This window comes from Camelina sativa, chromosome 11, assembly GCF_030686135.1.
Source record: "Camelina sativa cultivar CO46 ecotype springtype chromosome 11, ASM3068613v1".
Taxonomy (NCBI): domain Eukaryota; kingdom Viridiplantae; phylum Streptophyta; class Magnoliopsida; order Brassicales; family Brassicaceae; genus Camelina; species Camelina sativa.
Genome location: NC_141890.1, coordinates 2,649,351 through 2,676,599, shown reverse-complemented (window position 1 = coordinate 2,676,599; position 27,249 = coordinate 2,649,351). Strand labels below are relative to the sequence as shown.

Below are 27,249 nucleotides of genomic sequence, written 5' to 3'. Positions count from 1 at the left end.
TCACTTTTCTAATCCCATTAACTTCTCATAGTAATAGTTAAACTGTTTTATAAAACAAATCCAGCGTTTTAAAATCAAGAAAATGTGTTCCAATTTAGTGGTTTTCACTAACTCCGAAATCTATAATTTACTGGTTTTGTATCGTGAACTTTCTTTGTATGTATATCCATGTAGATGTGTGGTTTGTGAAAGAGTTAATTATATATTTGGGCATTTATCGACGTGGACAATATAGACAGATTCGTATATCATTTAATCAGTTGGAACGATGGAGTATGGACCATGTGTTTACAACATATGCGACAATGCAGGATCTGTAATGCAGTCAATGATACCTTACATATGTAGGCATTGGTGAAATATATACTATTTTTTGGTTGTCCATCATACAACCTGGGAACTCGAACCCAAGTATTGTATATTATGTATACATATATACTATATGTCATAAATATACGTAATCTCTAACGTACGTGTTCGTCTAAATGTAATGTACATATTATATATTGGTACCCAATCCATAGCCATAGCGTAATATATGTATGGCTTTGAATGCGGTTGGTGATATCCGAACGTACCGAAGTCCGATGGCAAACGCCCATTGGCGACAGCGAGGGCCAAGGCTTATATTATCGCCTGCATGTGGACGTTATAGCTGATAATGATGCACAATCCTTTTCGAACAAATTTTTTAAAAATATATTTATCAACAAAAATTGGTGTGAATATTGCGTAGTATTGGTGGTGACTGAATTTTGTAATCTGTGTAACGGATTCAAAATCTGAATATCATTGCAATTGTAGGACTATAGACAAAAATTATTCAATATTTTATGTTGTCCCGTAGACTTTCTCAAGGAAAATAATTAATGAAAGGAATGAAAATGCTATATATATATATTTTTTTTCTTCGGTGTTTTAAAGTCTTTTATGTATATTGAATGGTTAGCTACATATATCATTTTTAGTGTATATGTAACTTTTACCATACATGCAAAAATATGAATTAAAAAAAATCTAAAATAGAACCAATATGTTTGAATTGAATTTTAAAAGTACTCCTAAAGCCTATATAAGGTAAGTCGATTATCAAGGGGAAAAAACATAGAGCAATGGAGGATAGTGATATAGCAGTTGTACGGGGTACATAAGAGTAAGACAAGCTAAGCAAAGAGGCAAATGCAAAAACCTTTGTTTCCTTTGCGTTTTCGAAAACGTACAATACCAACAGTCCCGTAATAGTTACAGTCTCTTTAATTATTAAGTGCTTGATATTTTTTTTTTACGCAAACCCAAGTTTAAGTACATGTATTCATAATTTAGCGTGAAACCTAAGTTTTAAATTTGAAGTATAGTATGATTATTTTACTCTGAGATACGTTAGAAATACGGAAACATGTTCTCGGTTTAATGTTTGAGAATTAAGTCTTAAATGGTCTGGAATTGGACCATTCGACAAAAACTTGGAACTGGTTTGGAAACGAGAGTGGTGGGTGTGTCACGATGCGTATGTGACGATTTGATCGAACGCAATGTAAGGCTTTAATACACGCATGCTTTTACTTCTTTTTTTTCCGTGGCATGCTTTTACATTATGTTACATGTACAGCAACACGCATTTTTAAAACAAATACTTATTTCATAATAGTAAACACGACGGATTGAGTAAAATTTACGAGCTTCGTTTAGATATTTAAATATCATTTAGGATGAAATTCACAAAAAGTTGTCGGTGTCGTTTTGTGCAAGGATTTTCAAAAGTAAATTAGGTTAATTAATGTCTGTTTTCACCACAAAACACGAAACGTTCGAGAAACTTTTAGATGAAGTAATAGAGAAGCCCCTAATTTATAGTGATTTATGACCACTTTGTTGTCATCCGTTAATTTTCCTAACGTCCATCGATATCAAAATTACATCTCACTAAACTAATTAAAGCTACATACTAAGAAAATAATGAACTATATATCATGAATTTATAATGATGTATCCTTGTGATTATATATTAATATCATTCAAACATGGTCGGTACGAAGCGATTATGCCAGATAAAGTATATATTAGTAATAACTAATGGTGCCTAGGAATTCAACAACTCCTCTGTTTGTTTTAAACAAATGTATGCAGATGTGTAACGAAAATAATTAAACGACTTATTGTATAGGTCTAATGAATTATATGAGACTACGCAGCTCAGCCACACATTTGCAACAACAATGGGATGGAATTGCGATTGAAGCTAATAACTACTTCTCCAAAACATGTGTTACATGCTCTCACTGGGCAAGTATTGTAACATGTTTTTTTCGCTGTAAATTTTGTAACAACTATTTTGTTTATTACTATATATTATCTGATTTGGGTCAAAGGCCGCCTAAATCTGATTCGAAAATTATGTAAAAATACTGCTAGGCTTTAAGATCCAAAACCAAAAGGTGAATTTTCTACTAGTCCGTACGTGTGTGATAAGCAAATTAAATACACAACGATCTATCGGTGCCATAAGATTAAGCGGCGTCCATATAACGTTCAAAGGGTCTTGCATCACGTGTATACTAAGTTATCACCCAATGTAACGTTATAAGAAAGTGGGATTAGTGTCGTACAATTCATGACTATAATGGTAAGTAAGTATTGGGTTATGTATATGTGGAAGATGCAATGCATCGGAAACGTGTCGGTAGATACGAGAGGTGGAAATTTTTGGGGGCTTTCTTGTGAGTACTTTGTCCTTTTCTTATTTCTTGATATATCAATATAATTTTTTTTTTTTTTTGCGGGGGAAACAAAGCAACACATCCACCTCCCAAGAAACAGGCGACACACACTCGGATGATAGCAATAATAGCCAACTAGTGTCTCTAAGTCATCCAATATCTAAATCATGTACTATAATATAAAAATACTTATTAGAGAGAGACACACAATAGTTGAAATATCACATGGTTTGCACCATTCCTCTAGCATGTATTATGTCATACTTCATAAATATGGACCCTTCTCTCCATGTTTTCTTTTCTTACCGTCCAAAAGCCAATCCATTAAATAAATAAACTGAAATGGAGAAAATAATTCTAATACAACCATATAGTTCTAATAAACAGTTGCATTTTCCTTACGTGGTATGCTTCTATTTTGCGATGGTTCCATGTTGTAGCAAGAGATAATAGGCATGCCGCATGCATATTGATCAAATGGTACCTCACCTTAGAACTTTTGGCTCCATTTTATGTTTTCCAATACATGTGACGTTAAAAGTACTGTGTATATAAGTAGAACTGATTAAGCATATGCATGCACAATCATAAGTGTGTGGGTATTGAAACGGTTAACCCACAAGAATGACTATTGCGAGTTGCGGAATATCGCCTAAGAATAAACCCGTCGCATGGCCACACTATCTTAACAATAAAAGATGAACAAAAGGACACCTATAATATGGATCTTAATCTGAATCTCAGTCAAACAAATAAAAATAATCAAATTTGTGTATATAACTTTGGTTTCCACGTATATTAATAATTTCTCAATGATTTGCGACGGATACCTATAAGGGTAGAATTCACAATAGAGAGTTTTCTTTTATCTTGTGCTTCACATAAATTAAAGAAAAATCATATATCATCAATTTGGTGATTTTGTGAAGAACCTCTTAAGCCATATTTGACCAGAAATTTTTTAGTAGTCAAAGAAAGCATTTTGGATACTATGATTTCATTGAATATTAATTAAATTAACATATACCGCGTTTTAATTAATTTCAGTTAACCAAACATTTTATAAAAGTCAATGTCTCTGAAAATTTCTATTTTGATTTATAAACTTCCTCGAAAATTGCAAAGAAGTATCCAGATTTAAAAATGAAAATTATGCTATAATATCTTAATATATTAATATATATGCTATGATATCTCAATATATTAAATATACAGCAAATAATAATATCATCAATTCTAAAAAGAAGTATGTCTATGTTTGTGTCTATATATATATATATATATTAATTACGAGTCAGAATAATTAGCTGTAAAATATACAATATGTAATATATAAATATTGTCTTTTTCCAATTTTGTTTTTTTTTTCTTGTGCACATCTAAATTTAAGCCTATGGTAGTGGATAACAACAAGAAATAAGAAAGAAAGCAAAAAAAAAAACATCAATTGTAACAATTGGTGTGATATGGTTGTTGTTTTCCTTATAATGGCGTAACCATTTCTAGAACAAAATAATGGGTAAATCAGCCATCGTTTGACTAAAGAAAATTACAAAAAAAAACTTCATAATTAGAAAAAGACTAAAAAAAGTGGTAAAAAAATAGAACAAAAAAATCAAATATTTCAGGCGTTCCAGATGACCCAACTGACCAATTCAGAGGTTATCAATAAATTTAAAATCAGAGCCAAAATTAAGAAGTAAATACAAAGAAAAAAGGAAAACAAAAAAAAACTCTGTGCCCCTGCCATAAATTCCACTTGGATTTTGTATACTATAATATTTGTCTTTCACATTATCGAAAAAGCCTAAAATAAAAAAGAAAGCAGTACTAAATTAAAAGACAAAACGGCTCTGGCAAAATCTCTGACCTTGGAAAGATAAAAGATAGTTCAGTCACATAATCAGCATGTGTACGTCGTTTCTTTAGTGCTAATATTATACTTAAACCATCTCTCTCTATATATATATATAATAAAATTTTAATTGTCAGATAAGCATTAAGGGAGATGATATGACCTAGTAACCCCAAAAACAAAAAAGTCCTCTCTCTCTGCCTCTCCTATTCTAACTTTTTTTCAGTTACTTTAACTCCTCCCCCTTCATCTTTTTCTTCTATTCTCATCGACAAAGATAAATATATATATATATTGTGTGCGTGCAGAGGAAGAGGTTACATGCATTGTATATGTTTATTTCCCGAGATTTTACATATATCTGACTCGGTTTCCTCCTCTCTATTAATCGGTTTTACTTCTCTCCCTCTCTGTTCTTTGGTCATCGTCCTTTGATCGGAACAAAACAAAACAAAAATCAAAGCTTTTATTTTTTTGTTACAAAAAGATGGCAATACAAGCGCAGTTGAGTTACAACGCTTCGAACGCGAATCAAATCGGGTTTGGTGGGTCTGAGTTTTCTTTGGTTAACAACAACAATGGCGGAATCGGAATCGGTAACGGTCAGTCTTATTATCTCAATCATCTCCAGTCGCAGAAAGATTTCAACCAGCAAGCTCTGTTTCATCATCATCAACAACAGTCTCGTCCTCAGAACTTTTTAGCCGCTCATATGGAGAAACAGAAACAAGAGATCGATCAGTTCATCAAGATACAGGTTCGTTTTATTCTGTAATAAAAAAAAAACCATAAAGTTTCGATTTTGGAATCATGGGTAGTGATAAAGTTTCAATCTTTTTGTTTTCTGAAAACAGAACGAGAGGCTGAGGTATGTGTTGCAAGAACAGAGGAAGCGAGAGATGGAGATGATCTTAAGGAAAATGGAAAGCAAAGCTTTGGTTTTGATGAACCAGAAGAAAGAAGAAATGTCGAAAGCGTTGAGCAAGAACATGGAACTCGAAGATCTGCTGAGGAAGATGGAAACAGAGAATCAAACGTGGCAGAGATTGGCTCGTGAGAACGAAGCTATGGTGCAGACGCTTAACTCAACGCTCGAACAGGTCCGTGAGAGAGCCGCCACGTGTCACGACGCTGGTGCTGCAGAGGTGGACGACGAAGGGTCGTTTTGCGGCGGAGAGGGGGATAGTTTTCCGGCGGAGAAGAAGATGAGTAGTGGTAGTAGTAGTTGCTGCAATTGTGGGTCTAATGGAGTCACGAGAGTTCTGTTTCTGCCGTGTAGGCATCTCTGTTGCTGCACAGATTGTGAGGAAGGGCTTGTTCTTTGTCCTATCTGTAACACCCCCAAGAAGAACAGAATCGAAGCCTTTATTTTCTAGGATTTTTCTTTGAAAATTTTCCCGAGAAAGTTTGGTTAGAAACTTAGCAGAAGAAGAAGAATGTGCCTAGTTTTGTATTCCGGTGACCGGAGAATTTTTAACCCCGGGTAGATGACGTGGCAGGGTAATTTTTTTGGTTAATTTCCGGGGGAAATTTTAGGGGAAAAAAGGGAAAGTAAAATTAGGCATTTTAGAATAGGAAAAAAGGTTATCAAGAAAGTAAATTCTAATTAGGGTTTTCTTTTTGACCTTTTTGTTTTTGTTTTTTGTTTTTTTTTTTGTGGTTTTTCCCCATCAATGGAGGAAAAAAGAAAGCCAGCTGGATTTGATGAACATAATCCATATTTTCCTTTATCTCTAATGAATTTTTATGAATATAAAAGCTTAAATTTGCTATTCTTTCTATATCATGATTTTTTTTTAAAATTCCACAAGCAAAGATATATTTAAGATTGTTTACTAGTAATTAAATATATTTTTCACAGTATACACTTCCTAAAAAACAATAATTATAAACAAATACTAATGTTTGGTTATATAAAAAAAGGTAAAAAAATTATATATATATTTTTTTTTGCATCAAACCCCATATATTAAGTTATCGGAGATCACTCTCTTCGAAAAAGAGCCAGTTAGGAACCGACGGACTTACATGGGAAAAACAGACATCTCGAGCTCTTGCACATTTCGCAAGTTTATCTGCACGGGTGTTATCCTCGCGAGGGATATATCTAATACTAAAATCGGTAAATCTATCTCTGAAATGAGCAAAATCTTTCAATTCTGATGAAAAGGTCGGCCAATCCTCGATATTAGACTTCATCCTTAGGAGGTCTGAACAATCCGTAGCAAAAAGAGCTTTATCCATCTCCAACGCTAATAAGCATTCCATAGCCCAAATAAGGGTATCTAACTCTGCATGTAATGGGGACAGGCTTCTGCGCGATCCTTTTAGCCCCATGTGCAGGATTCTATCGCCAATAGACGCAATCCAACCATGCCCACTCCTATCCACCTCTTCATGCCAAGATCCGTCTATAAAGCATACAAGAGATTCTTGTGGGATTGGTGTCGAAGTTGTGTCTGCCTCCATTACCGTTGGTGCTAGGTCTCTATTATTTGCTTTTCTCCATACTTCTTCTTCTTGGATAGCTTTTTCCACTGTATCTTGCGGAGACTCATGGATATTTTCAAATACTTTCTTGTTTCTTGCCTTCCAAATGTACCACATCAACCAAGGAAATGTGCGCAGATTTTGATCTAGGGCACCATAGTCTCTACCTCTCCAATATAGAAAATCAAGGTTGCTATATAGGGAAGGTGAGGGAAACACCATGGGGTGGGTAGGGATTGACGATAAAGCCCACACTTGACGTGCTGGGGGGCATTCAAATAGCATGTGATTTATAGTTTCCTCCACTCCTCCACACCTAGGACATTCCTTATTCCTACCAATATGACGATAGTACAAACGCTGGCATGTTGCCAAACACCTAGTCACACATTGCCACACGAAATGCTTTAGCTTCCGTGATGTTTTTAACTTCCATGTTTGCGCCTTGAGTGTCATAACACTAGGCCCCTGAAGAGGGAGGCCGCAAGTAGGACGAGAGATAGCTCTCGCGGCTTGTTATCCAGATTTAACGGTATAATTTCCAGACTTCGTCAAGGTCCACGAATATCCGTCCCTCGAGGCGTTCAAGCTCGGTTTGATTCCCAGAATAAGGATAATATCTTTTGGGGGAAAGAATTCCTGAAGACGCTCTATTATCCACTTTTTGTGTTAAAATCAATCAAGGTATTAACACAAATCAGAGGATTTCTTTCGTTAGTCAACCCTTGTGGAGGTCGCGCTGGCGTATCTGGAATCCATGGTTCCGTCCAGATGCAAGTGTTGAATCCCGAGCTTATAGTCTTACGGATCCCGTAAGAAAGAACATGTTTTGCCGCCAACATGCTCCTCCAACCATATGATGGTCGATTTGAAACTTGTATCTCTAATGGGCTACAATATCGAAAGTATCTCCCCTTAAGGACTCGACTAAGAAGGGAATCTAGGTATCTGAGAAGCCTCCATAGCTGCTTTGCCAAAAGGGCAAGATTAAAATCTTCTAATGTTCGGAAGCCTAGCCCGCCTTCTGATTGTTTGGCACACATTTGCTCCCATGAGAACCAGTGTAATCCTTTACTATCTGTTTTGTTGCTCCACCAGAAATCGGCAGTGGCACTAGTTAATTTAGAGCAGATAGCTTTTGGTAAGAGAAAACACGACATTACATATGTCGGAATCGCTTGCGCCACTGACTTGATCAGGATTTCCTTGCCTCCCTTGGATAAGGACTTTGAGGTCCATAAATTAACCCTCTTATGGAGCTTATCTCTCACAAATGCAAAGACTTGTGCCTTTGACCCATGGATCTTCTCAGGAAGACCCAGGTAAGTGTCCATGCCTCCTTCTTGTGATATCCTAATAATTGATTTAATTTCTTGTCGTACATGGGTCGGGACCTCGGTTCCAAACATGATGGAAGATTTGGAGAAGTTAATTTCTTGTCCAGATGCCTCGCCATATGAGCGGATTATGTCAATAATTTCCTTGCATTGCTGGGTATCAGCTTTGCAGAAAAATAAACTGTCATCTGCAAACAGTAAATGGGAGATCCGTGGGCTTGCGTTCGAGATACGAAGTCCCTGAATCTTCCCCTCCTTTTCTGCAATCTTAATTTGAGCAATTAGCGCCTCGGTACAGAGTATGAATAAATATGGGGAGATTGGGTCTCTTTGACGAATCCCCCGTATAGGCCTAATTCGTCTCTTGGGATCCCCATTGATCAGAATGCGATAGGAGACTGAAGTAATGCATTGCATTATCCATTCTACCCATTTTTGATCAAATCTCATTTTTTTCATCAAAGCTCTTACAAAATTCCATTCCACCCTATATATATATATATATATATATATATATAATAGTAGAAACAAATATTTTTTTCTTTGAAACAAACTAGAACTAAAAAAAAAACTTACAAAGTGTTATTGAGGAAAGAGGTGGTAGTAGAGTCCCGTAGACACACGCGTATTGGAATGGAGAAAGCTGTAGGGTATTAGTATTGGGTTGCGCAATAATCAATAATACTAGTACAGTGACAAGAGGGCACAATAACAATAGTAATAACTTGAACATTAAAAATGAAAATTGAAAGAGGAGAATCAGAGTTTGGCCTGCCACCACCACCATAGGACTGAGTTCTCGCACTTTCCTAAACAGAAACATGTTTCATTGAACACTTGTGCCCTTCCTTCGTTTTATGGATTCTCGATCTCTGTTTGGACAGATCTGTGCTACCCTAGGTTTCTAGACACACACACCCTAACCTATAAATATAATAGCACTGTAGCATCTAATTTTTTTTATTTTTATTTGGTTTAATGCATCAGCATCTAATATTAGATCGTACTATACTACTATTATGTACCCTCGTTCAATTTGTCAATTAACTAAGAATTAAACTTTGTATTTGTGAGAACCCATCCTTGGTATTATTAGACTCACATTGCCACATATATAAAAGTATAACAAATCTTTTTCCACTTTTTGATTTAAATATATCGATTACTTGCTTAACTTGTAAAGTTGTAATTGAGCGACTTGCAATATTTCTTATGTGATATTGTGATATAGTTACATATGCCCGACTGCCTTTAGATTTTTTTTCCCTAACTGTGATAGATTTATGTTCATATATGATATATCATTGTACTATTTATTCATCTATATTAGTAGTTTTTATTAGGAATTGTTTATTTTTGTTTTTGAATGTAGGACTACGCAAGGTATAATTTGAATGGAATTTGTTTTATCTACGATAAACAGAAACAGAATCTCTATAATTTACTTGTACAAATTTCATTGAAAAAATGTAAAATGTTATTTGAACATAAAAAGAAAACAAATAAACGATCGACGTTAAGCGGTCTGCGGTCCTATGGATGGGAGAGTGGTTAGCGTTGTAGGGTGTTTATCGCTTCTAATGGAGTTTTCTAATTTACGGTTACGGATTTAAGTCTTCCAAACCCAAATTAGTCTTTGCTAGTTTTAGACTCTTTACTGGAAAAGCTTAAAAGTAAAAAATAACACGGACACCCAATCCGCCAAAAATAATAAACCTCACAGAAACAAGATTGGGTAATTAATTGGATTACATATGGACACATGGGCCGGCCCATTTTTCCCCACAAACACTAGGCCCGTAGTTGAAGTGGGACCCCAATAGATTGCCAACTATTTTATCGGAAAAAGACAAGAAGTTTGGAACTGATACGTCGTCACATAATAAAAGTACATAGACATCATCATTGCTCAATTTGCTAATGGAATAAAGATGGAATTTAAAACAATCCCTCCTAGACGGACTCAACAACAAACGACTTCATTCTTTTTTGTATATTCACGGTGATTTTGATTATGAATTTTAAACACGAACGGAAGAACATAAGATAATGAATCAGTATTCAAAACATGATCTCAATTCAAGATCGATGGTATTTGTTTGTTTCGTAAATCGTATAAAGGTAGAGTTGGGGTAGTCTCTGAGGATGGACACATGTTGTTTGTTATTCATCACCGAAAGATAATAATTTTTATAAATAATGACATGTGCGCCACTGCTCGACGTGTGCTCGTAGAGAGTAACCAAATCCAGTTATTTTATGCGAAAGAAATAAAGAACTCTTGGGAAAATATAAATAATTCGAGGTATTGTTATGCAATTATCCAAAACGTTGTTTTAGATAGTTTATTTTGCTCACGTATTTCATATTTTGCCACGTAGATGCTTTTATAATCTCATAAACCATTTCGTTTAATAACCTACTGCATTTATTTATATATCTTGCGAATATAAAAATTAATTTCAATAAACTTGTTACTGCAAACTGGATCATCTGAGTGAATATATTAGAAGAAGGAAAATAAACAAGTTGCTATTGAAAATGTAACTAGGGAAATTGGGAAATGTAGGTAGGTAAAGTCTATATAAGCAGACGAGGAAATAAAACAGTAACGTGGATGCGTCGTGGATTCCATATACATCCTATTTTGCTTTTACGTTTCTTTTTTTTTTTTTGTTAGGCGAAAGATTTGACATTTCAAACGAAATACAGTAAAAAGTACTATTCTTTATCATTTAATTGCTAGGCCTTACTTTACCAAATCGTTTACATATTTTTATACAACTCGATGGAACAAGACCCATCCCACGGGTTTTTTTGGACCTTACTTCTATGCACATTCGATCAATTATTTCACACACAACTTTTTTTTTTATAGTATTAAAGCTCGATCTAACTATGGCATGTTTAAAAAGTTCACTTGTTTTGTCTCATTGCTAATTAACGTAAGAATATTTAGGCGAGTCGGCTTTTATTACGGGAGTTGTCCATTCTACATTTTTACCTAATAAGAAATTTTCACCTAATTAAACTTTTCAAAATTTAGCATTTTTAAATTAAAAAACCACCAATTCCATGCGTGGTTTAGTGTGTAATAAAAAGATTTGTAGTAGTTTTGAATTATTAAAAAATGTAAATATCATAACAGTATTCTTTTTTGTTACTAATTCGTAATTTACATTATTTGTAAAGAAACAGAAAAAAAAAAAAAAAAATCCATATTTAAAAAATCGAATATCCTTTAAAAACAGAGAAAGGCGCACGTACTCCTCCTCTCTTCAGTTTTGAGAACTCGCCGAGAGAGAAGGTATAAGGAGAAGGACGCCATGGAAAGGCTTCTGCAACCATCGTCTTCTTCTTCCGTTGTCTCTTCTTCCAAATTGCTTCCAAAGACTTCTCCTTTCCTTCCTCGTCTCCGCTCTTCGACTCTGGGCTTTGTCTCCTCATCTCATCATCACCGTCGGCTCGAGTCGTCACGCCGACTCAGCTCAATCTCTTGCAACGCTTTCCAAAACCCATCAGCGTTTACGCCTCTAGTATCTAATAAGACTAACAATTCCCTTAATGGGTTTCCCAAATCGGAAGAATCCAAACCTAATCCCGGATTTCTCCAACGGATCGTGACGACTGCTTCTGAGCAGCGAAAGGTAAATTCAATTTCGCGTTTTGATCACTGGAATTGAGAAATCTACGGATTTATATGTTGATGCTTGGGTTACATTAGATTTGGGGTTTTATTGGGTTTTGTTTACAAAAAAAGTTCCAATTTTGTTGGGTTAATCTGTCAGTTACAAGAATCACGGAATCAGATTCTCATAGTTTTAGGATTCGTGAGCTTATACCATACTTTTGACTTTGAACTTGATTTATAGAAATCTCAAAAAGATCCAGACTTGTTGGAACTTGTATATCTTAAATCCAGAGCAAGAGAACTCAAAACTAATTTTAGCTTCTTGTTAACCTACTTAAAAAAGGTTTTGGCTCTGTAACTATTTTGAGCTTGTAAGATTAGTGGCTGATCTGTCTGTGTGTTTTACATTGTGTTTGTTAGCTGTCCTCTTATGTATGTATTCACATGGGGTGGTTTACTAAATCTATACAAATCTGTGTTTCTTTGCAGACATTATCTACTGGAACGGTCATACTAATCTCTGCAGTAGCTGCGCTTTTGCTTAACCCGCTTCTTGCACCACCTGCTTTCGCTAGCTTCCAGACAGCAGCTAAAACCGGTTGGTTAACCAGTGCATGGACAGGTTTCCTTGCTGGCTGCTTGCACACGCTATCAGGACCTGATCACCTTGCTGCTTTAGCTCCGCTTTCAATCGGACGCAGCAAAATGGAAAGTGCTGCTGTTGGCGCTCTTTGGGGATGTGGGCACGACGCTGGTCAAGTCATCTTTGGTTTACTGTTTCTGTTACTTAAAGACCGGCTTCACATTGAAGTATTACAAACTTGGGGTACAAGGATTGTGGGATTGACACTTGTCATCATTGGTGCTATGGGAATCAAAGAAGCTTCAGAGATTCCAGAACCTTGTGTTGCCTTGGAAACCGACATCAGCATGGTATCAACAGAGAAAGAGGGCTTACCAACTCCCAAAAAGAAGAAGATTGGGTTTGCTACATTTGCAACTGGAGTGGTTCACGGGTTACAACCGGATGCTCTGATGATTGTTTTGCCTGCATTGGCTCTGCCATCTCGGTTAGCAGGGTCTGCGTTTCTGATAATGTTTCTGGTTGGGACGGTTATCGCGATGGGAAGTTACACAGCGTTTATTGGGTCTTGTAGTGAGGCATTGAAAGAGAAGGTTCCAAGGATCACAGAGAAACTAACTTGGGCTTCATCTCTTGTGGCTATAGCTCTTGGATTGGGAATTGTCATCAGCCCTTTCTTTGGTTTTAGCCTCTACTGAGAAACTAAAAGCTTCTTCTTCAGGTAAATGAGAGAAGCTGATATCTTTGTAGCTCTATAGAAGAAAGAGTCTTTTTTTTTTTTTGGTTCATTCAATTTACTGGTGCTTGTACGAACACAATCTCGTCGTCTTGCTTCTGAAACTCCCTCTCCACGAAAACCACTTTTTCTTTACCCTTATTTTTAAGAGAAGTTTGGTTCTGGTTCTGAATTATTGAACAACTTGCATGTAACCATTATAATATGAATGTATTCTTGCTGACACACGTTACGGATCTCATCGTTTTTAGACATTCTTTTTTTAGCTAATGCAAAATCTTCGTCCTAATATGGAATTCGATTTAAGTGTCCACCTCCGAAGTAATCATAATATGACGATGAAAGAATATTAACATTTAACAGTATGTTTACTTTTAAGTTGTTTTGTATATACCATTTGAACAGAGAACTTTCTGTGTCACAAATTCAAACCCAAAAATGTCAAAACCAAACTTACTTACTAATGTCAGAACGTCAAAGCGGAGTTCAAACCCAAATTGTCAGATTATCAGTTATCACATATTCAACAACCAAATCTATAGACGCTCAAGACCCCACACTTACTACAACGACGTTATACAAATGTGGCCATTGTTGCAACACATATTAACAACAATTGTAAATTCTCTAATACCCACACATAAGATCCTAATCTTATGGCCTTTATTGTCTTTTTCGTTTCATACGTGCTTTGCCCTTTCGTCCAGAACATGCGTACTAAAAACACGTCTTCGTCGACAGCTCTTGACGCCCAGGTGTAATAAACCTTTCTTGTTAGTATATAGGAACGTACCAGACATGTCACGATCGTTCAAGGACCAAAAAAGAGCTTTCATCAAATAACACCGATTATATAAATCTTCAATGTATATAATGTATTATTTTTGATAAAACAAGAGACAAAACTAAGGTCACAACAACACAGAAGGTTTTTTGGTCTTTAAACGCATACTATTACAAACATAGCACATATAAGATCCACAAGCTGAAGATTGTATTATCTCAAATTTGATCTCTTCCCCATCTTTTTTTCCCCCCCATTCTTCTCTGCTAATTAGAACCACACAAACGCCAATCAAGAATCTTTCACTGCCAAACACTCAATTTTTAGATGCTTGGTCTCACGTTGAGACGGCTCGCCAGCTTCTGTCCCAGAGACTTGTCAGCCTGTTTCACACATTTTTTACCCAATCAGTCTCTGAAAATGTTTAAAACTTCACAATGAGAGAGTAAATGAGACTGAGAATTCAGACCTGAGACCAGTAAGAGATCCAGATACTGCGGATTTCGTGTGTGATGCGAGGGTCGGATAGTGCATCAATCCATCTACAGATGAATCGTTCTTGCCTGAAGTCGAAACCAAACCGTAAAACATTATGAACACATATGTTTCTTTTATGCATTGAGTTGGCATCAGAAAAAGAAAAAACAATTGGTACCTCTCTGGTGGGAAGGAACGGTATCTCTCTCCAGGCTCCTTGAAGTTGTTCTCTTTAGCAATAACGCACTGCAGAAACAGAATTCAAACTATTAGAACACATGTTTCTTATGTGAGCCAAACAGAAACAGAGGAAAACAGATTTGATAACTTACCCTCTCACGTTTTCCAGAACAGACTGCAGGTGGAGCTGGATACTTCTCAGCATGACGAACCTGATCATACCTCGACGGGAAGTAGTTGACCTGTAGTAACAACAACAATAGCTTATTGTAAGACTATGACATTCTAGCTTTAAGTTTGATATAAAGATACTACTAGTATCGTCATATCAAGTACCTCCTCATCCCTGTGCATGAAATTCATGAATCCATCATGGTGGTTGTTGTGATGAGCACATTTTGGGGCATTGACTGGTAGCTGGAGGTAGTTTGGTCCAAGACGGTGTCTCTGAGTGTCAGCATAAGAAAAGACACGAGTTTGAAGAAGCTTGTCGTCTGAGTAGTGTATCCCAGGAACAATGATTGCAGGACAGAAGGCAAGTTGCTCATTCTCTGCAAAGAAGTTGTCAATGTTCTTGTTCAACACCATACGTCCAACTGGCTGAAGAGGCAAGATATCTTCAGGCCAGGTCTTGGTCACATCGAGCGGGTCAAAGTCGAACTTGTCTTCATCAGCTGGATCAATGATTTGGATAAAGAGCTTCCACTCAGGGTAGTTTCCAGCAGCAATAGAGTCATACAAGTCCTGAGTAGCGTGACTGTGGTTGGTTCCTCCAATACGAATAGCATCTTCTTCCAAAAGAGACTTGACTCCACAGGTTGGTCTCCAATGGAACTTCACGTAGTGAGCTTTACCAGCTTTGTTGATCAACATGTATGTGTTGACACCAGAACCATCCATGTGCCTGTAGTCTTGTGGGATACCAATGTCATCAAAGAGGAAAGTGAACATGTTCAAGCTTTCAGGGTGGTGAGAGAAGAAGTCAAGGATTCTCCAGTTCTCTTGGATGTGAGATTTTGGGTTTGGCTTAAGGGCGTGGACCATGTCAGGGAACTTCATCCCATCACGGATGAAGAAGACAGGAAAGTTGTTTCCAACAAGATCAAAGTTTCCCTATTCACACAGAATGATCACTTGCTTCAGTTGCTAGCATAAACTCATCAAGATATATTTTAAAAACAATAATAACTTAAGACTGACCTCTCTGGTGTAGAACTTGACAGCAAAACCACGAGGGTCTCTCAAAGTCTCGGGACTACCACGCTCATGGATAACGGTAGAGAACCGCACAATGAGGGGAGTCTGAACACCAGGAGCTCGGAGGAAGTCAGCACAAGTGAGGTTAGATATATCATGAGTAACCTCAAAAAAACCTTTAGCACTGGCTCCTCTGGCATGAACCACACGCTCTGGAATCCTCTCCCTGTCGAAATTGGCTAGCTTCTCAACAAGATGGTAATCCTCAAGAAGGATAGGACCTGCCAAAGAGAATCATGAGTGTAACTGTGTAAAGATTTAACATTTTACAAATTAAACTTTTAGTTAAAGATAGAGAGAATAGGAAATACCTCGGGGTCCAACGGTCATGGAGGAGTTGTTGTTCCATACAGGAGCACCAGAGTTGGTGGTGAAGAAGGGAGAGTTGTAAGAACTAGCTGGACGATACTGCATCATACATATATATCATCCATGGTTTAATCAAACATTCAATTAAATAAGAAAATCAAAATCATTAATCAAAAAAAAACTCAATGGTCTATCCATAAGTCATATCGACGACAACATAAATCTACCGCAAAATCCGAGACTAAAAAAAAAAGTGAACACGATCTTCTTGGGAGAAATCAGTATAGAGCAATGGAATAGTCGAATTGGATTTACGGATTTGACTAGAAAAAAAAAAAAAAAAAAAAAAAAAGTCAAAATCCGAATCGACGACACCAATCTAACAGTGATGATAAGAGTATATATGAAGAAACGTAACTTAATTAGGGTGCAATTCCAAAAGCTTAATAAAATAACGTTTCAGCCCAGTTTCGACGGCAAAGATTACACATAAGAAGAAGAGGTGATGATATAGATAAAGCAAAAAGAAGGGGTTTACCTTGTACGGATCCATAGTTGTTGTTGTTGATAGAGGGAGATGAGAGAGTTTGGTAGAGAGATTGAACAAAACGAGGAGATGGATGTGAATTATAATATTCGCTTCCCTTATTTATATATGGCGTGTGTTTTACTGCCTTTTGCGCTTTTATTTTATTTATTTATTTATTTTTTTAATTTTGGGGGGAATTTTATAAAGGTTATCGTTTTTTCATAATTTTATTTGCAATACCAAATATTATTTATTGTGGCGAGAAGAAATTCAGGAAACGTCGCGTATTATTATTTATGATCACAGTACTACGAAATTTGTTTTTTTCTTAATCCAACCACCGATTTACCTACTATTTATTCAAACCAGAAGAAAAAAAATTGTTTTAATTTTGTTGTACGAATTATAAGATAATTAATTGATAAAATTGTTTTTCTTTTAAATCGAATATTTTTAGCTTATCTAAGTGGAAGTTATTGATTTTAGATTTGAATAAATTTTTAAATGTTGTAAACTAGAGAATTTAGGAAGTGAAATCTCTTAGTCTTATTGATTAATATCGAGGTTACAAGTATATATAATAGGAGTACAAGAGCTAAAACCCATAAAGTAAGCGTGTACATAAGATAGGCCATGGGCCGTGAAGCAATGGCCATGGGCCGTAAAGCAATGGCCGATGGACCGTACATGCGCGGACCGGTATATGGGCCGAATGGCCATGTCCTAACGGACTGTGAGCGGGCCGGTCTATAGAGTCCACAAGTGTTTTACAGCACTCCCCCTTGGACGAGATGACCATGCCATGTTGGATGGGATCGCTGCAATGTGCTTAGGGGATGCTGCCTCATTAAAACCTTACCAGGAAAACCCAATGGGACAAAACCTTGGTGAAGGAAAAAGAGTACAGCACACATTGCTCCCCCTGATCCAAACATCACTCCAAGTCTTGAAGTCTCCGCATCCCAATCTTGTGCGTGAGCTTCCTGAACGTCGATGTCGGCAATGCTTTGGTGAAGAGATCGGCTGAGTTGTCGCAGGACTGTACTTGCACCACTTGAACTTCTCCGGCCTTTTGTAGTTCATGTGTGAAGAAGAACTTCGGCAGTATGTGCTTCGTCCGATCTCCCTTGATGTATCCTTCCTTGAGCTGGGCGATGCAAGCCGTATTGTCCTCGTAGATGACGGTTGCTCCCTTGCTGTCTTCTAAGCCGCTATCCGTCCGTATATGCTGGGTCATGGACCGCAACCAAACACACTCACGGCTGGCTTCATGGATGGCTAGGATCTCCGCGTGATTTGACGATGTGGCCACAAGAGTCTGCTTCATTGAACGCCAAGAGATCGCCGTACCGCCGTGCGTAAACACATAACCTGTTTGTGACTTACCGTTGTGTGGATCGGATAGGTAACCTGCATCAGCAAAACCAACTAGACAGTCTCGGTTATGGTTAGTATAAAATAAACCAAAATCAATCGTCCCTCGCAGGTACCGTAGTACGTGTTTAATATCATTCCAGTGCCGTATAGTTGGACAAGAACTATATCTTGCTAGGAGGTTCACGGCAAAGCATATGTCCGGCCTAGTATGACTAGCCAGGAACATTAACGCTCCTATAGCACTGAGGTAAGGCACTTCAGGTCCAAGAATTTCTTCATTGGCCTTCTTAGGAGCAAATGGATCTTTATCCAAGTCTAAGCTTCTAACAACCATTGGGCTAGTCAATGGGTGAGCTTGCTCCATATTAAATCTCTTGAGTACTTTTCTCGTCCGGAATCACGAACCGCGAACAGATGAACTTACCCCCGAACACGGACCACGAACTTCGATCAAGCTGTCGATAGAAGCTTGATCACGAGCTTAAGGTATGCTCGTGAACAAGGAGATCTTCGGACAGAAGAGTGTTTGATCTCGGATGGGAGCAAGAACGAAGACGGTTTAGGGTTTGTGAAAGAGGGAAGAAGATCGGCGACTGCCTTAGGGTTTTAGGGTTTGGGAAGCGGCGGCTGTTTTTAGGTTTTAGGGTTAGAGGCTATCGTGCTGATAACGTGTTGTAAACTAGAGAATTTAGGAAGTGAAATCTCTTAGTCTTATTGATTAATGTCGAGGTTACAAGTATATATAATAGGAGTACAAGGGCTAAAACCCATAAAATAAGCGTATACATAAGATAGGCCATGGGCCGTGAAGCAATGGCCATGGACCGTAAAGCAATGGCCGATGGGCCGTACATGCGCGGACCGGTATATGGGCCGAATGGCCTTGTCCTAACGGACTGTGAGCGGACCGGTCTATAGAGTCCACAAGTGTTTTACAACATTAAAGACTTTAAATGTTAATTAGAATTTGTTGTTATTAGATCAAAATTTTATTAAATTTTGCTGAAGTTTAATGTTATTAGTTTGTAATTTGTAAAAAGTCATTTAAAATCTTAACAAATTTGGATTATTATATTCGAACTTTTATAAAGTCATTAAATTTTTTGTGGTATTCAATTAAAACAAAAAAATCTAAGATTATTAATGAATTCAATTATTATGTTATTCATTAATGATTTTATATACTTTTTTTACACAATAAAGTCATGAAAATAACTAAAAAATACAGAGATTTTTTGGAACATTTTATAAGATTTTAGAAAACTAATCAACAAAACTATAGAATACTATCTAGCAATGTTTAAAAAAATTTTATTGATTCACTTTTGATAATTTTGTTGAAATGTTACAAATTTTTTTATAAATTATAATCCAATAACACCCTTTAATACTAGTATTAAGTAAAGTAACTAAATGGGATTAATCTGATACACACATAAGTGATTATAGATACTTGAATTTTTTATTATCACATTTACAAATTTTAAGTAGATAATGCCATTGTTTGTTGTCTTTAGGGTCCTGAAATTTCTATCATTTTTTCATATAATTCTTAGGGATTAATTCTTCTATGTAGGCGTGGTTAATACACCCAAGACCTTCAAATCCAGACGATAAAATCATACAGTGGCATCCGAATTTAGGTTCCCGAGAACGTAAGATAAGCTGAACCCACGATTGCGATATTGTCAATATATAATATTTCGTATAAAAAAACTTTTTTTTTTTTTTTATGGTAACAAAGGCAAGTAAGAGGAAGACAAAACCAAATAAATATTTTTGGAATACGGAATAAATGAGGACGTCATGGAGTTTGCGGTTCCTTATCCATCCATGTTATTTTCATTTTTTTTTTTTGGTCTTCTAACAAAACCTTTATTAAGTGGTTTAGTATGGTTTAGGGTGACGTGGATCGTGTGATGAATTAATGTGAACGCTCCAGGCGGAACGAATATGCCGTGTGAATTGATTATTACTTCTTGTTTTTGTCCATTGGGAGATGTGTCGAGATGAGATTATCATGTTCCAAATGGGCCCCACCTACAGAACCTTCTGGCTCTCTCAGAAGTATAGGTCATCTGATTCATGCTGATTTTGGAATGCATATATATATATATTAGACTTTTATGAACATGATATAAAATTTGATGACTTGTGTAATCCTTTGAAAGGTCTGGAATCAATGTATGATCGCCATACACATGGTAAATCTTTGAAAGGCCTTAACACTATTGGTTATGACGAAGCCAACAAGTTCGCACAACAAAACAAAACAAATTGTATCCTACATTTACAATGGCCTAATTAAAGCCAGCAGGCCGACCATGCACATTTTAAACCCGTGATGTTGTACGATCAGTTATGAAAATAAACATGCTTAAGACAGATTCTTCTTCAATCTTCACAATATTATTAAACGGGCTGAAGAAGAAGGAGATATTCGAGTCCACTATGAATAGACTATAGCCCAAAAACTGCTATGAAAGGAAATATCGTTGATACCGGACAGTAGGAAAGCAAAGGTGATGATATCAAATTGGGCTAGAATGTTTGAGCTAAGCCCAAATCTTATAATAGTACGATTACAATTCAATTTAAATATTAAATCGGATAAAATAAGCTGCCTATGTTGTTTAGACTTTAGAAGCATGCTCTTAAAACGTGCTAATCTAAAAGGGACATAACATTTATTTTAAAAAATGTTATAACTATATATGCTATTTCTCTGAACTGAAAACGTAAACACAGATGCACTATGAAGGTACAAATTCAGCCTAAAAAACAATGAACGAGAAGAAGGATGTTCTACGTTTTCTTTAATGTGAAAATATATAGTTAAAGAATAATTTAAGATAATTACTTAAGTACTTACACATATATAACACGTTACTCGTTAGCTTACCATAGGTCCATATGTACGGTAGGGTACGTACACAAAATTAATAAACGCATCTACTAGTACTAATTACTGTACTAAACATGTAAATAAAGTGCTTTATCAAAAAAGCATGTTTCTGTAGGGCATAATTGAACCATAAAAGCATCGGTAACTTCTCTACAGTAAATATTAACGATTATTTTTAAAAGTTGTTTACGTTAAATCAAAGTGTAGCTAGCTAGTGACCGTTGGATAGAGAGAATCGAACAAAATAAAAATTCTAAAAGAAAAAGAGGACCATCTTTTTTGTTTTTTTGGTTGGAAAAAGACATGTAATGTGTTGTTTGTGTGGATCGTTCTAGCCGTTACGAGATACGATACACGTGGCATGAGCTGTATGGATTAATACGAAGAGATCTGACCTGTCTTTTGCCAAACTGATGTGGAGATACAGTGACGTGGATGTTTTTTTAGATTATACACATTGATTGCTTTGCTTTGTTTTGCCCTTTTTGTTAGGTCATTTCTCTTCTCTGTGGACTAAACTTATTTTATCAAAACTTAATTAAACTACAAATTGAAATTAGCTAATAAATAAAAGATATATAGGCAGCAAAATCATATAAAAGATATGATGGTTGATTCATTAATCTCACATGCATTGATTTCGGGCGAAACCAAAGTAGTATTATTATCCCAACTTCTTCTGCACTACGAAGATTTTAATTAGTGGAATATATTTAGATGGTCCAGCACTGTCCAGTATTTTATTCTTTTGTTTCCAAAGTATATATAACATGTGTTTATATCAGAAGAAAGGTGACAAATACTCAAATCTTATTGCCGTTTAATTTTTATTTTCGTAAATGGGACTTTTACATTACTAAACTAGGGTCGCATGAACCATCTCTCAGTCCTAGTTTAGTTTCAAAATGTAATTCGAATTGGAATGTCGAATGTGTGCACTGGTTTTAGTATTTGCATTTCTTAGATTTATACTATATATATTTAAGATGTTTACCTAATTTTCCAAATATATTTATGTTATACGAAAACGCATATTTTTTTCATTGAGGAGGAAAACAATCATCATCTTTCTATGATTGCACATCGACCTGGCACTTCCTCTACCAAAGCCAACATAATTTCAAATCAAATATATTTCTTTTGTCGTAGTTTATTCGAATGATGAAATTTATCCGTGGGTCTAGTTAGTAAATGTGAATACTAAATTTATTCGTGGGTCTACTTAGTAAATTCATAATTCTATATCACATTTTGCGTGAAAGTGAAGTAAGTATTAACAGTCGTATTACACAAAGTGATAAAGTAATAATCGGCCAGGGATATTAACAAAGTGAAAAAGGTGATTAGGGACTGGAGGATAAGGACAAATGTCATGTTAGCTTATACAAAATTCGAAAGAAAAAGTATGGATTATGGTGGTCTGCTTTTAGATAAAAAAAACACTCATTACGGGTTAGCACTTAGCACTTCGTATTATCCGTTAGTGGGTTGTATTTATTTTATTAATTAAGGATTGGTAGTTCTTGCATTAGCCTATACTCCCACATATCTTGTACTAAAATAAAAAATACGTTTGAACCAATTTTATAGTTCCTCGACATTCTTCAAATATCAAAGGACAACCACATTAATGTGAGAGAGCTTTAAACCAGAATAGACTATAATCATCATCTGCCGGTGAAGTTTTGTCTATACATTTAAAAAAACGGTACCCACCACAAGTCTCGACTCTTCCTTTTCATAATTTTCCTCCCTTTTAATTACCGCAAGTAACATTTTCTTCCTTTTTCCATATCTGTTTTCATGTTGTTTGCTTTTAGACGGTCGAAAAAAAGTAGTTTGTTGGGTTCGTTGAGTAAAATAATATCTTCAATCTGTTTGAGTAATTCAAAGCTGTAATTTAACAAACATTTGACCTAATTTGAAAAAATAAAAGAGGAAAGTTGCCAAAAAAAGATTTAGGAAAGAAAAGAAAAAGACAAAGATATATATTGATAATATAACCGTTGAAGAAGGGGTTGTATGACAGCCTGACGAAAAAACCTTACACCTCATTTCTATCATTAACCCTCACATGGCTTACCTGTACACTTTTGGTCCTACCCACCTTCTTACTTTTTTTTCTTTTTTAATCTCTTTCAAAATTGTTTTGTTAACCCCCAAAAAAATACTACTCAACAAACCTACAAAAAAAAAAAAAAAACATGCCTTATTTTAATTTATTAAAAACATTTTGTATTTATCCCATTGTTCCATATTAGTAAGAAATAAAATATTCACATTTACAGAGCTGCAGAAGATTTTTGGCCATGCACATAGACCCCACTTTGATTGCTATTTTATACACTATAATCATATAGTACTAAAACAAAAACTTGACTATTATTGTACCATTAATAATGCATGAAAAACTACTATTGGTGACAACCAAAACAAAACAAAAAAAAAAACCCCAACAAAAGTACTAGTAGTAATTACTTTTTATCCCTTGTGGTTTAGTGATTTAACTACAACTAGAAAGTTCTAAGGAACAACAACATTTAGTAACTAGTTTAATTATTAGTACTAAGTTAGTTTAGAGGGGTTATCAACTGACAAATTTTAAATTCCCGAAACAATGTCTAGAAGTTTTCCATTATTGTCACACTACTAATTAACTCTATAATCGTACAAATATAATGATTATACCAGAGTTATTTAGAAGATTATACAAATGTAGAATACCGAAACTACCCCTTGGCTTATCCAATGGTGGTGGAAACAAGGGTTTTGGTTTTTCTTTCCCTTTAAAAAGGCAGAGGAGAGACACTGTCGTCGTCACACACCACCACTCATTTCGAGCTCCATAGCTTAAGCTAGAAAGAGAGAGAGAGAGAAACAAAACCAGAAAAAAAAAAAAGGGCAAAGATGTCGAAAGAAGTGAGCGAAGAAGGAAAGACTCACCATGGGAAAGACTACGTGGATCCTCCACCAGCTCCGCTCTTTGACATGGGAGAGCTCAAATCTTGGTCTTTCTACAGAGCTCTCATCGCTGAGTTCGTCGCTACGCTCCTCTTCCTCTACGTCACTGTAGCTACCGTCATCGGCCACAAGAAGCAAACCGGTCCTTGTGACGGCGTTGGTTTACTCGGTATCGCTTGGGCTTTCGGCGGCATGATCTTCGTCCTCGTTTACTGCACCGCCGGTATCTCTGGTAAGTTCAAATCTCTCTCTCACACACACGAAAAAACTTAATCTTTTACTTTGTTTAGGTCGTTGTTTTTGTAGCTAATCTTGGTTTTGTTTTTTTCTTCCGTAGGTGGTCACATTAACCCAGCTGTGACTTTCGGTCTGCTATTAGCTCGTAAGGTCTCTTTGGTTCGAGCTGTTGGTTACATGATATCTCAGTGTCTTGGAGCTATCTGTGGTGTGGGTTTCGTGAAAGCTTTCATGAAGACTCCTTACAACACTCTTGGTGGAGGAGCTAACACCGTAGCTGATGGTTACAACATCGGAACTGCTCTTGGAGCTGAAATCATTGGAACTTTCGTCCTTGTTTACACCGTCTTCTCTGCTACTGACCCTAAGAGAAGCGCTCGTGACTCTCACATCCCCGTAAGTGTTGTTTTAAGAAATTCTTAAAAAAGCTCGAATCTTTTTAAGTGTTTAATGACAAAATTTTATGGGTACGTGTATATTACTCATAAAGTTTGAATCTTTAAGGAGTTTTATTATAGAATTTGGTGGGTATGTGTAGATCTTAATAAAGTTTGAATCTTTTTGGAGTTTAGTGATAGCTTACAGCTCATATGGGTTTGTGTAAATTCTGATAAAGTTTGAATCTTCGTTAGGGTTTTATGACAAAGTTTGTTTTACCTCAGATGGGTCTGTGTGTAGATTCTGATAAATTTTGGTGATTAGGTTTTGGCTCCACTTCCAATTGGATTCGCTGTATTCATGGTTCATTTGGCAACTATCCCCATTACTGGAACTGGTATTAACCCAGCAAGAAGCTTTGGTGCTGCTGTTATCTACAACAACGAGAAGGCTTGGGATGACCAAGTAAGTGCTTTGATAATTTATCTCTAAAATTAGGGTTAAATTATAATTGAACACGCCTTTAATGTTGTTGGTTCTGTTTTGGTTTTGTAGTGGATCTTTTGGGTTGGACCTTTCCTGGGAGCACTAGCTGCAGCAATTTACCACCAATTCGTATTGAGAGCTTCAGCAATTAAGGCTTTGGGTTCCTTCCGAAGCAACGCGACCAATTAATGAAGGCTTTTTAAAACATATGTGAAGAAACGACTTAAGATTTGAAAACGCTTTATTATTTGTTGTTCTTTTGTGTGTAATGAGAGAGAGAGATGGTTTGGATGATGTTAATTATGGAAATTGGCCCTATGAATTCTGTTTTATTTCCTCATTGTTAATTCAAATAGTCTAGTTTTGGTGTGTCTTTTGTTGCAAATTAAATTTAATCTGCTTTTTCTCTACAATTAATTTCGTAATATCGAACAATCCAAATTAGAAATTTTTTAGAGTGATGGGGTGAGAAGGATGCGTAACGAGTGGTTTAGATATGCAAACAACAAGCTTCCAACGAGAAAAGGAAAACAAATTTCGGCCGTAACATGGTCCTCGGGTCATCTTTACACCACTCAGTCATAGGCACGTGTAGTCATATCAGAGTGATGGAGTGAGAAGGATGCGTAACGAGTGTTCCCATCTCTCTTTAAATTGGATTCCGTTTGGTATGATTATCTTTTTCGTTAGTTGATACTACTTGATACAAAGAAAAAAACAACTATTTTTCCTTCCTTGGCTTTTTTAACTCGTGCGAGTACCTTTTTGTTTTTGTGAAAGGGATAAAAAAGAAGTGGAGCCAATTGGATTGTAACAACCAGACAAGAGAGCAGACATTAAACCCATTTTTCCACCGCACTCAACCTTTTTCGCCGCGTGTCGCTTAGCTAATGTGTTATCATCACATGGGTCTCTCCTAAACTTACCGTATCAATTACTGTAATTCCAGACAAGTTTTTGATTAGACCCACTCAACCCATATGTGTTTGTATGTATTGGGAAATGATTCGTATACAAAGACTTTACCAACTTTAACTGAATAATGAACTTCAGACTAAAGGGTCATTCTAAAATGTTTCATGATAGCAGCTCATGAAAGCGATAAGCACTAAATATGTCTAAGGCATAACTTAGGCGACTTTTTAAGTATTGTTGAAGTTTGTTTAGTTGGATTAGCAATATAGTTTTTGCCTGGTAGGAATAAGTTTACGCTTAGCTGTTTAAAGTGTAATTTACGATAGTGAGAGTTGGCCTAGTAAGTTAGCAGCAACCACTTGTTTATAATACATTGAATTGTGGATATACTACAATACATACGCATTAGTCTACATATGAAATAGTTGTATAATAATAATTCATGTCTCGTCTTTTCAGAAAAGTGAATGCAGAGGAGAGAGAGAAATATAGAGAGGGACCACAACAATGGCCTTCACTCTTTGCTGGTTAACACGCCTTGTGTCTCTCTCTCTTCTTAAAATACTTAGCCGTTATGATAGATTCTTCATTATCTCTTAGTGTAGGTTCAATATGGTCCACTCATATGAAGTTTTGGTAAACCCTAACAGCAGCTTATGAACCATTGTATAATTTGGGTTCTGGATAAGAGCAATTTTGCAACTTGCAACAAACCTTATAAGTTATATCCCATAAATTCATACAGATAGTATTTGCTTGAGTGTGACACATGAACCGATGGCAAATAATTTAAGTAAACCAAATTGTTTTTTTAAAGATAATTTGCCATCTTGTGAATTCTTTGGAGCCCACTGAAATTGTCCTTTTAATATAAAAAAAGTTTGAACTTCAGAACTATTAACTACTGCTCTGTATTAGTTAAGACTTGAAATCTCATATTGTGCAAAAAGACTAAGCCACACAGTTTTGTCTCTAGGGAATCCTGGTTCAATTTCGCCGGTTTACACTTACTCTCTGGTTAGTGAACAAAACCAATGGGAGCTGCTTATGGGCCATGTCACGGTGGGCTCAGTTAAAGCCGACATGAGTAACTAAAGCCCAGTAG

At 36.1% G+C, this 27,249-nt stretch overlaps 5 protein-coding genes and 1 long non-coding RNA gene across 7 annotated transcripts; 4 read left to right on the top strand and 2 right to left on the bottom strand.

Moving 5' to 3' along the window:
* Positions 1 to 1,718: 1,718 nt before the first annotated feature.
* On the top strand, positions 1,719 to 25,602 carry LOC104721276 (aquaporin PIP2-7). The gene is made up of 5 exons (XM_010439222.3): positions 1,719 to 1,742; positions 23,966 to 24,360; positions 24,466 to 24,761; positions 25,068 to 25,208; positions 25,299 to 25,602. The coding sequence occupies exons 2-5, from the start codon at positions 24,075 to 24,077 to the stop codon at positions 25,416 to 25,418; spliced, it is 843 nt and encodes a 280-aa protein (XP_010437524.1). The 5' UTR covers positions 1,719 to 1,742; positions 23,966 to 24,074; the 3' UTR covers positions 25,419 to 25,602.
* LOC104721280 (putative BOI-related E3 ubiquitin-protein ligase 3) lies at positions 4,423 to 6,353 on the top strand. Its single transcript, XM_010439227.3, has 2 exons — positions 4,423 to 5,329; positions 5,427 to 6,353. Exons 1-2 carry the CDS (start codon positions 5,060 to 5,062, stop codon positions 5,946 to 5,948), a joined length of 792 nt encoding a protein of 263 aa, XP_010437529.2. The 5' UTR covers positions 4,423 to 5,059; the 3' UTR covers positions 5,949 to 6,353.
* LOC147933570 (uncharacterized) lies at positions 6,547 to 7,518 on the bottom strand. The gene has a single exon (XM_087470948.1). It carries the CDS (start codon positions 7,516 to 7,518, stop codon positions 6,547 to 6,549), a length of 972 nt encoding a protein of 323 aa, XP_087327074.1.
* On the top strand, positions 11,562 to 13,576 carry LOC104721279 (chloroplast protein FOR GROWTH AND FERTILITY 1). Its single transcript, XM_010439226.3, has 2 exons — positions 11,562 to 12,046; positions 12,520 to 13,576. Exons 1-2 carry the CDS (start codon positions 11,726 to 11,728, stop codon positions 13,309 to 13,311), a joined length of 1,113 nt encoding a protein of 370 aa, XP_010437528.1. The 5' UTR covers positions 11,562 to 11,725; the 3' UTR covers positions 13,312 to 13,576.
* Positions 14,180 to 17,215, bottom strand: LOC104721278 (catalase-2). Of its 2 annotated transcripts, none has more exons than XM_010439225.3 (8): positions 16,895 to 17,215; positions 16,359 to 16,455; positions 15,991 to 16,268; positions 15,127 to 15,903; positions 14,943 to 15,032; positions 14,789 to 14,856; positions 14,603 to 14,696; positions 14,180 to 14,516 (listed from the first exon to the last, which is right to left on the bottom strand). In XM_010439225.3, the coding sequence occupies exons 1-8, from the start codon at positions 16,907 to 16,909 to the stop codon at positions 14,457 to 14,459; spliced, it is 1,479 nt and encodes a 492-aa protein (XP_010437527.1). In that variant the 5' UTR covers positions 16,910 to 17,215; the 3' UTR covers positions 14,180 to 14,456. The 2 variants fall into 2 exon arrangements, with proteins under 2 accessions (XP_010437527.1, XP_087331526.1); XM_087475400.1 differs by having other exon boundaries at positions 16,359 to 16,679; positions 16,895 to 17,056.
* LOC147933569 (uncharacterized) lies at positions 19,501 to 20,955 on the top strand. The gene is made up of 4 exons (XR_015570346.1): positions 19,501 to 19,917; positions 20,007 to 20,080; positions 20,164 to 20,329; positions 20,434 to 20,955. It is a non-coding gene; the product is annotated as an uncharacterized LOC147933569 (long non-coding RNA).
* Positions 25,603 to 27,249: the final 1,647 nt, after the last annotated feature.